General features: G+C 41.9%; 1 protein-coding gene across 1 annotated transcript; it reads right to left on the bottom strand.

Annotated features, from left to right (window-relative positions):
- Window positions 1-3,959: 3,959 nt before the first annotated feature.
- spef1 (sperm flagellar 1) lies at window positions 3,960-12,730 on the bottom strand. Its single transcript, XM_065023421.1, has 7 exons — window positions 12,538-12,730; window positions 7,860-7,975; window positions 5,830-5,976; window positions 5,623-5,668; window positions 4,943-5,003; window positions 4,638-4,728; window positions 3,960-4,452 (listed from the first exon to the last, which is right to left on the bottom strand). Exons 1-7 carry the CDS (start codon window positions 12,641-12,643, stop codon window positions 4,339-4,341), a joined length of 681 nt encoding a protein of 226 aa, XP_064879493.1. The 5' UTR covers window positions 12,644-12,730; the 3' UTR covers window positions 3,960-4,338.
- Between the last annotated feature and the right edge of the window lie 319 nt (window positions 12,731-13,049).

The raw sequence follows: 13,049 nt of genomic DNA, 5'->3' as shown, positions 1-13,049 counted from the left end.
TCCCATAGGGTGGTGCACAATTGGCCCAGCGTTGTCCGGGTTAGGTTTAGGCTGGGGTAGACCGTCATTGTAAATAAGAATTTGTCCTTAACTCACTTGCCTAGTTAAATAAAGGTTAAATAAAAATAAAAAATACATAATATGTTTTACAGAGCCTTTCCATAACTCCACTCAAGTTTTTTCTGACTGCGATTAGAGTGATATTGATGATTCCAGACTGCATTTGCCGATCGCCCATCGTCTTCAACCATCAGTGAGTCGATGGTTTGAATAGTCTCACTGGACAATCTCATGAAAAGCACAATACAAAGTAAACATATTATTTATTATGGTCTTATTTATGTTAATGTGAATGTTTCTATTTAGGCTTAGGCCATTTTTTCTCCTTGGGGGATCAATAAAGCATATCTTATCTCACAGACTAATATATCAGCCTAACGCATAATGTATTTATAAAGACTACCTATCATTTATCACATCATACAATATTATATCATATTTCTTATATCGCTAATAACGTTTTATTATCTAGATGGCTCTGGTTATTACCTAATTGGCTAAAATAATTAGCTAGCTAGGCTGCCAATTGTCCTAACTAGCTAGCCAGCCCACTTTTGGCAGATTAATTGGGTGGACATATTTGGTGGACAATTTTTGGCGCTCAACTTTTGGAGGACAATTTTTGGAATGCAATGCAATGACATTGGCCAACAGGACCAACAGGACCATCGGATTCAGATGCAGGATTTCGCATGAATTTAGCTACATGGTCTCTTCATGGTACATAGCGCAGCGCCAAAAATTGGTTTGGAATGTAATGACATGCTAGCATGATAGCCAGCTGGAACTAGCTATGTAGCGCCGGTTCTCCATTTGACGTTGTGAAATAGTGCATTGTGGGAAGTTCTGAAGATATCTGGAAATAAGTTCATAAATATGTAAAAACACAACTATGTTTGTAGTTATAGGTAACCTATGTTGTTACTTTGGCCAAACCTTTTTATTTTACAATTATTTTGCACTTTATGGCCCAGATCGGGCCACATCTTTTAGAATGAATCATTTTACCGTATGTGGGCCAGAGCTAGGCCACACTTTCTAATTTGATCGGACTGCAGTGTGTGGGCCAGATCTGTGCATCTGATGGTGATGCAATATGTGCAGCAGCTTTGGGCCGAGGACCCAGGCGTATACTGGGCCAGAAAAATAAAGTATGTGGCCCACAGCTGCACCGGAGTAATTTTGCTAACTGGGTAATAAAAACCAAACATTAATAGCATCAGAGATTCTTTAAATTAGGGACCCTCTATGATAGCTGTAGGTCATTTTCTCCTTGTAATGACATATGACTTGGGAGGTTAAATATATCACATTTCTTTTTAAAATAGGTATTTCATCACCTGCCGAATAAAAACCTCAAATGGCCCTACTCCTGAAAAAGTTAATCGGGCCAGATAAGCTGAGGTGGAGTACCATTAGCCGTGGCCCAGAGTGATATGATTCTGCCGGAGTCCCTTAGTCTCAATCGGAATAGGCCCAAGTTCAGCGTGTTGACTGGGTACAGTACGAACACCTTTTGGTGCGCTCTGCCAGCTGTTGTTTGCCAACTGTGTTAAGCTGAATCATGCAAACCCTGCTGAAAAAAAAACATAACTCCAATTTGTATCATTGTAATGTTTCTCGTGACTTATATCCAATGGGTGCATGGCCCAAAACACTATGCACATGTTTATATAGATTGGTGTCTATTAATTGAGTAGCATTTAGATAACTGGTCAGTAGTGTAATTAGATTTCAACCAAAATAAGACGCCTTTTTCATGAGTCTGAATGCTAGAAATGTCAGGGCCTGCAGAAAGATCAAGGCCTGCAGTGTGAACAAGGCTTAAGAATCTGACGACCACACACACACACACACACACACACACACACACACACACACACACACACACACACACACACACACACACACACACACACACACACACACACACACACACACACACACACACACACACACACACACACACACACACACACACACACACACACACACACACACACACACACACACACACACACACACACACACACACACACACACACACACACACACACACGTATCCAGGCATGACCCTCACTACTTGTAAGTCTTCTGCACTGTTGGACCATCAGCTGTTTAGAGAGGAAGGAAGGATATGGGTTAGGGTCATGGTTAGGGTTTGTGTGTAGGTTGGGGTGGATGACCTTCGTTTTCTTACTGCTCCCCACTTCCCACACACAGCCGGCCACTCTGCTTTCATGTTTTGTGTTAACGGCACCAGCAAAAGTCTTGATTGCCAGAGTGAGTTAGTGTGTTTCTATCTCAGAGTTAGGTGTGTGTGTACAGCCCCTTCTCCCTAATCCTCTGCTCACCAGATTGTTGGTCTGCACAGTGTGTTTGCAAATTACGTCTGGCGCTCTGTTCAGAGGTGCTAAGTACTCTCGGCTGGCAGCCGCTCGACAAACCTACTGGTCTGTGCTTGTCAAAACCCTGATTTTCCTGTGTTTTATATATGTTTACACACTACGAGGTTGGAATAATAGCATGAAATTGTGAAAATGTTGATAATGCCCTTTTAGTGTAGGAACTGTTTGAAAAGGCCGACCGAAATTTCAGCCTCTTTTGGTGGAATGGAGTTTTTGACTGCCTGGTGACAGTTTATAGGCCATTAAGAAAGAGAGTTAAAAACCTCTCTGCCGACAACAGCTACAGTGCCCCTTGACTTGTTCCACATTTGTGACCAACCGGCTCGATTCGGCCGGTCACATGGGCCGAATACAACAGACCTGACTGTGAAATGCTTACTTTACAAGCCCTTAACCAACAATGCAGTTCAAGAAATAGAGTTAAGAAAATATTTACTAAATAAAAGTACAAAATAAAATAAAAAGAAACCCAATAAAATGACATATTATCACACACTCAGTCATTGCACAGGAGTCTTACTGGAAGGAAGGAGTAACCCCTCTGAGGTCTCTCTCACACAGTTCAAGGCCAAGCATATATGCTATGTATAGTGTGAATAACATTTACACCATTCATAATTCAAGGAATATTACTCAGAAATATGACTACGGTTTGTATCCATTTGAAAGTAATCAGATTGAACAATGGTAACAATTTCAGTTTAATTTATTTAAAAATCCCCTGTATTTAATTTGTACCTTTATTTAACTAGGCAAGTCAGTTAAGAACAAATTCTTATTTTCAATGACGGCCTAGGAACAGTGGGTTAACTGCCTGTTCAGTGGCAGAACGACAGATTTGTGCCTTGTCAGCTCAGGGGTTTGAACTTGCAACCTTCCGGTTACTAGTCCAACGCTCTAACCACTGGGCTTCCCTGCCGCCCAGGTTATTCACCACAGTGAACATGAGCAATGTTGCCTCCACTCCCCCTAAAATTCAACCAGGAATAAGTTTGTTAGTTATACGACAATGACGATGGTCAATGCTACAGACTCCCCTAACCTTGTTCCCAGCATTAGCCTTTGGTAGGAGTGAGATCACTGGCTCCCTTACACTCATGTCCTTGCATGTTACAGGAGCACATCAACCACTTCTCCTGTTTTAGACTGTTGCTAATCATTAGAATAAACCTGAGTTTCAAAGAATCATGAATAATCCTATGAGAGCCCAGTCACAAAAACACACTAATGTCTTCCCCAGGCTCAACTGCTAGAGCCGAAACAATTTGTGTGCAGCTGTTTCTAGGGCTGGATGTGGGTAGATGTTCAACCGTTCTGATGAAATAACTTATCTGCTGCACTAAAAACTGCTGTCAGATTTGACCCATTAAATTGAGTGAGAATTGAATCTGATTTTAAATCCACATGAGACATTTTTTTCCCCTCTCCTAACTTCTCTCCTCTCTCCTGTTAACACAGCATACGCATGGATCAGAAAAGAGACTGGACAGATTTAGTGTCAGTGTTTTATTTAGACAGCTTCAGAGGTTAGTGGTCACATGGCTGTTATAAAGGCACAGCGATAGACACACATCAGATCCACACAACAAACCGTATCGTCTAGTAGTCCACTCAATCTAGCAGATTATAGATAGAAAACACACACACATTCTCAATACAATATCATCTGTTATGATCAAATAAATGCAACAAATTAAAAAATGCTTCACAAAACATTCAGTGCTAGTTTATAGAAAAGTACAGGCTGATAGCAAAACAAGCACTTGTTGTTAGAAAAATTGAGTTTATAAAAAGGAGAGGTGTGTTTGTTGTTTCTAGTTGTGTCTGAGAATTAAGTGTGTGTTTCTGAGTGGGTCCGCTTCGGTGTGTATCAAGGCACGTTAGCCCTGGCCTTGTATCTCTCCAGATGGCGTGTCAGGTCTTCAAGTCTCATGTCCTTTAGCTGAACCAAGTGTTCCAGTCTGTTCACCTTGATCTGTAGGATCTACACACACACACACACACACACACACACACACACACACACACACACACACACACACACACACACACACCTGCTGACGGATAGTGACACACTCCCACTACACTACACACTCAGAAAGAGTCACTCAAGAGGCCAGATTACACCTGTACCCCTGCCGCCCAAAGAGTGTGTGTGTGTGTGTGTACCTCCACAGTCTCCTGTAGGGCAAGTAGAGCTTGCTCCTTCTCCTCCAGCACAAGACGGATGGTTGGGTCCACCTGAGAACCTAGCACAGTGCTACACACACACACACACATTATAGAAAAGTCCAGATTGTACAATGTTTTTTTGCTGTTGTGCTGCACATCTCAGAGGATTACTATAACAAATGAATATGGTTCCTCCTCCAGATTTCTGAGGTCTGATAATCTGTGCAGCATGACTACGGTGGGATGACCTGGAACACATCCATTACATTTAAAGACTGACACACCGTGAGTGCTAGTAGTACCTAGTCTTGTCTGTGTGTTGGTGTACGTGTGCCCTCTCCTCTTTCTTCTTGGGAGGTGGCTCTGAGGGACACAGAAGATGGAGAAACAGAGACAATCCACTGAGTGATGTTACATTTGCACCACAAATCTAATCTGTCTATCTTGTCTGTCAGTCTGCCCGTCCGTCAACAGTAGAAGGATGCCTCTCTATCCGTGTGTCTATCTGTATGTCAGCAGGAGAAGGTAGATAGAACAGTGAGACTACTGGCTTTGGGCTGAGAGGACACAGCCTGGGCATCCTATGGACTGAATGGGAGGTCTAGGGGGTTAGGGTTTGCTTACAGACAACAGACAGAGTTACATGGATACTTCTAATGGAGACAGTGATGTTGTTGGATGTTCCCATACATTCTCAGCCCATTAAAGGTCATTACTGACCGCAGCGGCTCCTGACCCACTTTTGTGTGTGTGTGTGTGTCTTTGTCTCTGTGTGTGTGCAGCTGACCAAGTTCTGACTCAGTCACCTCCTCTAACTACCAGCTAACTGAAGGTGCTGAGTATATCTGGGTCAGCAGAGGAGTCACCCTATGCATAACTGTGTCACATTATACAAGTGTTTGTCTTCACTGCAGAGAGAAAACCAACAGCTCTGTACACACTGCCTGAGACAGGTGTTAGGTCAGGGGTCAGGTTTCTGTACCTGTGAGAGGTTTCTCTCGGTTCCTGTTGTTGTAGTATTCCACATCCTAGGAGACAGAATAATAGTTAGTGTGTTTTTATTTTACACCTCTGTTCTATTCTATGCTCTACCCTATGAACAGGGACTGGATGTGTGCATGATGAGAATGAAATGTTTGATCAGCAAAGGTTGTTTGATCGAAAGTTAGATGGTCACACACACACACACCAGTAGTGTGTCTTCAGTGCATTGCTGTCTCTTGTCGTCAATCCTTTCTCGGAGCGAACACAGGACAGGCTCTATTACTCCAGCAGTGCTCACCACTATCCTCTTCACTGTCTCCTCTGGGATGTGGAAGTTCAGCTTGGAGAACACCTTCCTGTTAACATGGAAACACGCTGATTTTGGGTCAGTTTTGCATTTCTCCCATTAATGGATAAGGTTAGATTGGGGGAAGGCGTGCTGTACCTAGATCTGCAGCTAAGGAACCCCCCCGGTGCGAGAGTAGAGGAAGCATATGTTAATGTGTGCAATTAGCGCTATGCTATGGATACACAGTTGAAGTTGAAAGTTTACATACACCTTAGCCAAATACATTTAAACTCAGTTTTTCCACAATTCCTGACATTTTAAAAATTGCCTGTCTTAGGTCAGTTAGGATCATCACTTTATTTTAAGAATGTTAAATGCCAGAATAATAGTAGAGAGAATGATTTATTTCAGCTTTTATTTCTTTCATCACATTCCCAGTGGGTCAGAAGTTTACATACACTCAATTAGTATTTGGTAGCATTACTTTTAAATTGTTTAACTTGGGTTAAACGTTTCGGGTACTGTCCACAAATTTTCTATAGGCTTGATGTCAGGGCTTTGTGATGGCCACTCCAATACCTTGACTTTGTTGTCTTTAAGCCATTTTGCCACAACTTTTGAAGTATGCTTGGGGTCATTGTCCATTTCGAAGACCCATTTACGACCAAGCTTTAACTTGACTGATGCCTTGAGATGTTACTTCAATATATCCACATAATTTTCCTGCCTCATGATGCCATCTATTTTGTGAAGTGTACCAGTCCCTAATGCAGCAAAGCATCCCCACAACATGATGCTGCCACCCCCGTGCTTCACGGTTGGGATGGTGTTCTTCAGCTTGCAAGCCTCCCCTTTTCCTCCAAACATAACAATGGTCATTATGGCCAAACAGTTTTATTTTTGTTTCATCAGACCAGAGGACAATTCTCAAAATCTTTGTCCCCATGTGCAGTTGCAAACCGTAGTCTGGATTTTTTATGGCGGTTTTGGAGCAGTGGCTTCTTCCTTGCTGAGCAGCCTTTCAGGATATGTCAATATAGGACTCATTTTACTGTGGATATAGATATCTTTGTACCTGTTTCCTCCAGCATTTTCACAAGGTCCTTTGCTGTTGTTCTGGAATTTATTTGCACTTTTCGCACCAAAGTACGTTCATGTCTAGAAGACAGAACATGCCTCCTTCCTGAGCGGTATGACGGCTGCGTGGTCCCATGGTGTTTATACTTGCGTACTATTGTTTGTACAGATGAACCAGACTTGTGAAGGTCTACAATTTTCTGTTGTTGTCTTGATTGATTTCTTTTGATTTTCCAATGATGTCAAGCAAAGAGGCACTGAGTTTGAAGGTAGGCCTTGAAATACATCCACAGGTACACCTGCAAATGACTCAAATGATGTCAATTAGCCTATCAGAAGCTTCTAAAGCCATGACATAATTTCCTGGAATTATCCAAGCTGTTTAAAGGCACAGTCAACTTAGTGTATGTAAACCTCTGACCCACTGGAATTGTGATACAGTGAATTAAAAGATAAATAATCTGTCTGTCAACAATTGTTGGAAAAATGACTTGTGTCATGCACAAAGTAGATGTCCTAAACGACTTGCCAAAACTATAGTTTGTTAACAAAAAATATTGTGGAGTGGTTGAAAAACTAGTTTTAATGACTCCAACCTAAGTGTATGTAAACTTCCAACTTCAACTGTATATGGCTGGATCCAAAATGGCTGTGGTCCAACCCAGTGGTCAGTGAGTAGGAGTTCTCACGGCCCTGTGTAGTTGCTTAGAAGTAGAATACAGCATCAAATTCTCTACGATTCCCAGAGGAACCTGTTCAGTACATTGACACACACACACACACACACACACACACACACACACACACACACACACACACACACACACACACACACACACACACACACACACACACACACACACACACACTTGCCTGTTGAGAGTGCCCCAGTTGCTGAGTTTTTGCTGTATAGAGTTGGCTGGGGTGTAGTTGTGAAGTTCCACCAGTTTGGGAAAGAAATACTTGACGACCTCAGCAGCCATCACTGGAACAAGGGCCGATATAAACAACACTGCTATGACATGTTTCTATCTGGACTAACTTTTCTTAGTTGACAACCACAGGATAGTGCTCAGTGAAACTGACAACAGAAAGAAAAGTTATTCATTTAAACATTGAATAAATCTTTTATTTATAATAGATTAATCATTTATAAATGATCAGCACCAAAGCTGTTGGTTAACTCAAGTACCTAAGTTAGCCCCTAGGTCAGGGTTTCCCTCTGTCCTCAGAACCCCAAGGGGTGCATATATTTCTTTTTTTGCCCTAGCACTACACAGCTGATTCAAATAATCAACTAATGATCAAGCTTTTATCATTTGAATCAGCTGTGTAGTGTTAGGGCAAAAAACGTGCATCCCTTGGGGTCCAGAGGACCGAGTTTAGGAAACTCTACCCTAGGCCTAATCATTGTTAGCCCACACCCCGCCTCCATCTCGCTCCACTGCTGCTGCTTCTTCTTCTGTGGTTTTTACATGGCAATTTGCAACCAACTTTAAGATGCTTTACCGCCACCAACTGGACTGGAGTGTGGACCAGAAACAGGGAAGGTATAGCTCCTATCCATTATTCTCGTCTCCTCAAGGAAATTAAGGAAACTAAATACATAATTAAATATTACATGCCCTGAAGATTTTCTCAGCAGTTCACCTATGCTTGGCTTTTCAACACCATTACTCCTCAAATCTGATAACAATCTCTCCCTTTCCCTCCCATATTACTGACACTGAAATAACATGTGTTCCACGGTCTCCATCTCCTCATGATCACACCTCCCAGTCAGACATTTTCCAACCAATTTTAATGTACTGTTGAGCCTTGTGTGTCCCAGAGGAATTTAGTAATATGAATTGAACGGAGTTTCCCATCTTCCCATTTAGAGTTTCTGGTGCAGCACAGAAATGCCCTTATCCAGATGGTGTGACAAATGCTTTTCCTAACAGAGTTGCTAACTTTCTTTGTAGTTACTTTAATGTTGGAACCAACATGCAATGCCTCCAGCAGGAAGAGAAGCAAGACTTTTTTGTAAGTACAGGGTCATGCAATATAGTCTTTATGGATGTGTTATGAATGACCAAAGTTGTCTCACTTCAAACTACAGCGCCTTGCAAAAGTATTCATCCCCCTTGGCGTATTTCTATTTATTACAACCTGTAATTTAAATATATTTTTTTATTTGTATTTCATGTAATGGACATACACAAAATAGTCCAAATTGGTGAAGTGAAATGAAAAAAATAACAAAAAAAAATATAAAAATGGAAAAGTGGTGCGTGCATTCACTCCCTTTGCTATGAAGCCCCTAAATAAGATCTGATGCAACCAATTACCTTCACAAGTCACATAATTAGTTAAATAAAGTCCACCTGTGTACAATCTAAGTGTCACATGATCTGTCACATGATCTCAGTATATATACACCTGTTCTGAAAGGCCCCAGAGTCTGCAACACCATTAAGCAAGCTGCACCACCAAGCAAGCTGCACCACCAAGCAAGCTGCACCACCAAGCAAGCTGCACCATGAAGACCAAGGAGCTCTCCAAACAGGTCAGGGACAGAGTTGTGGAGAAGTACAGATCAGGGTTGGGTTATAAAAAAACATCAGAAACTTTGAACATCCCACAGAGCACCATTAAATCCATTATTAAAAAATGGAAAGAATATGGCACCACAACAAACCTGCTAAGAGTGGGCCACCCACCAAAACTCACGGACCAGGCAAGGAGGGCATTAATCAGAGAAGCAACAAAGAGACCAAAGATAACCCTGAAGGAGCTGCAAACCACCACAGCGGAGATTAGAGTATCTGTCCATAGGACCACTTTAAGCCGTACACACCACAGAGCTGGGCTTTACAGAAGAGTGGCCAGAAAAAAAGCCATTGCTTAAAGAAAAAATAAGCAAACACGTTTGGTGTTCGCTAAAAGGCATGTGGGAGACTCCCCAAACATATGGAAGAAGGTACACCGGTTAGATGAGATTAAAATTGATATTTTTGTAATACGCTATGTCTGGTACAAACCCAACACCTCTCATCACCCCTAGAGTTTTTTCATCGGCAGGGACTGAGAAACTGGTCAGACTTGAAGGAATGATGGATGGTGCTAAATACAGGGAAATTCTTGAGGGAAACCTGTTTCAGTCTTCTAGAGATTTGAGACTGGGATGGAGGTTCACCTTCCAGCAGGAAATGACCCTAAGCATACTGCTAAAGCAACACTCAAATGGTTAAGGGGAAACATTTAAATGTCTTGGAATGGCTTAGTTAAAGCCCAGACCTCAATACAATTGAGAATCCGTGGTAAAGATTGCTGCACACAAGCGGAACTCATCCAACTTGAAGGAGCTGGAGCAGTTTTGCCTTGAAGAATGGGCAAAAATACCAGTGTCTTAATTTTTTGCCTTATTTCTAGTTTGTTTCACAATTTGTATTTATTTTGCATCTTCAAAGTGGTAGGCATGTTGTGTAAATCGGAGTGACCTTACTGAGTAAAGTATTTGTTATCGTCACTACTTAACACAGTCAAAAATTCTTAATTATTTATAAACCCTCCCATTTCCACAATTTATCTTCTTAAAATGTGATTTTAAACCTTACCCTAACTAATGATGGCCAAGTTTGATGCGTTGGTCCACCAGATCTTCCGTGCATTTGGGCAGAAGTGTCTGGGAACAATATTATGTGTAATGTGACTAACATGACATCACTTTAGAGCGTATGCCATCCTTCAGCACAACATTTCACCCTTTATAAAGCACATGATTATATCATATTTGACGTAGTGGGTTATGTCATATTGGTGATTATGTGACAGTTATGCCACATTTATGAATCCTTTATAAAGCATGCAGTTATAGATGCGTTGTAACACATTTATGTAGTGCTTATGAAGGCATTGTGAAGGCTTTATGAAGCCTTTAAAAGCTGAACATCATTTAAAGCGGAACCAAACTGTGCACCTTCACAAATGCCTGGGCTAATATCTATATATTCTCCATGTCTTTCACTGCAACACTCCCCACTTTTCAGCACAGGGAGATCGCATTCTCGTCTGACCCCACTCATCCCCTTAATCATCCCCCATACCTCTCCCAGAGGAGAGTCCTGCCTATGTCCTGCCTATGTTTCCACAAAACCAACGCCAATACTCCCTCTTAACTGTCCTAATGGTCCTACTTACGACAGCTTAGGCTTGTTTATACTGTATCATGTGCTGGTATTTATAGGACCCTTTAGACATCCTTAAAGCACCGTTCCTACTCACAGCTTCCTTCTCTGCACTCTTCAGTCCACCAGGGAACTGCATTCCTCCTTCTCCCACCTGTACCCATCACCTGCCTTGCAGCCCCTATTATTGATCCTCTTACTACATCATTCACTGTTTCTATATCTGCACTGAATTCTATTGTGGACCACAGGAAAATGAGGACCGAGCACACCCCCATTCTCATTGACGGGGCTGTAGTGGAACAAGTTGAGAGCTTCAAGTTCCTTGGTGTCCACATCACCAACAAACTATCATGGTCCAAACACACTAAGACAGCCGTGAAGAGAAAAAGCCTATTCCCCCTCAGAAGACTGAAAAGATTTGGCATGGTTCCCCAGTTCCTCAAAAGGTTCTACAGTTGCACCATCGAGAGCATGGTTGCATCACTGCCTGGTATGGCAACTGCTCTGCCTCTGACCGCAAGGCATTACAAAGGGTAGTGCGTACGGCCCAGCAAGCTTCCTGCCATCCAGGACCTCTATATCAGACGGTGTCAGAGGAAACTGTCAAAGACTCCAGCCACCCTAGTCATAGACTGTTCTTTCTGCTACCGTACCTCAAGCGGTACCGGAGCGCCAAGTTGAGGTCCAAAAGGCTTCTTAACAGCTTCTACCTCCAAGCAATACGACTCCTGAACAGCTTATCAAAGGGCTACCCAGACCCCTCTTTTACGCGGCTGCAACTCTGTTTATAATCTATGCATAGTCACTTTAACTCTACCTACATGTACATATTACCACAATTACCTTACCGGTGCCCCTGCACATTGACACTGTACTGGTACCCCCTGTATATAGCCTCACTTGTTATTTTCCTGCTGCTGTTTAATTATTTGTTATTTTTATTTTCAATTTTTTACTACTTTTTAAAATCTATTTTTAACTTTAACACTTTTTTTTATTTACTTAACTTATTAAAGCATTGTTGGTTATGGGCTTGTAAGTAAGTATTTCACTGTAAGGTCTACTACACCTGTTGTATTCAGTGGCATGTGACAAATACAATTTGATTTGAATTCACCTGCAACAGCCCTCAACTCCTGAAAATATCATTTGAAAAATATCTCCTCATCCCATTTCCTGCTGCATCTTCCACCCTCATTCTTACAGTACACTTGATTGGGGAGTGATCACTACCCCGTGTAGAATCATCCCATACCTCCCAGCTACATTTGCCTTCCATCATTGAACTAGAGATCAGAGTAGGAGCCAGAGCAGATTAATTTCGTGTTACTGGGTCTCCCCCTCTCTGACGACGTCGTTCATTTAGATATCCTACCTCCGTCGCTGAAGTCTCTTGTTATATTCCTCTTAGGTCTGGACAGTGGTATTTTGTCTATCCAGGCAAACAAGTCTTGCAATATTTCGTTTAAATCTTTGTCCATTCTGTATACCGGTCCTTCATCGGACAACTTTGCACTTCGATTTGCAGCTAGCCTGTATCGTTAGCTAGCTAGCGTCCCACGATGGTCGTCATTAGTTACCATAGCCACAAAGTCATAAACCCCGCCCATTTCTACAATTTATCTTCTTAAAATCTGATTTTAAACCTAACCGTAACCTCACTGATAACCGTATCACTAACCCTAATCTAAAATTAAGACCAAAAAGCAAAAGAATATATATATATACGATATGGCCAACTTTGTGACTGTGCTATCTAGTGGAAACAGGTTGTTTGTTTAACTCGTTGCTAGGTAACTAATATCCAAGTATGGAATCTGAGAAAAGACAAACCTCATCAGTAATGAGTGAGCTAGAGACAGTGGGGAGAGAAAGAACAACACACTG

The sequence above is a fragment of the Oncorhynchus nerka genome, linkage group LG10 (genome assembly GCF_034236695.1).
Source record: "Oncorhynchus nerka isolate Pitt River linkage group LG10, Oner_Uvic_2.0, whole genome shotgun sequence".
Lineage (NCBI taxonomy): Eukaryota > Metazoa > Chordata > Actinopteri > Salmoniformes > Salmonidae > Oncorhynchus > Oncorhynchus nerka.
Note: the sequence above shows the minus strand (reverse complement) of the source record. Positions and strands in the feature narration are given on the sequence as shown.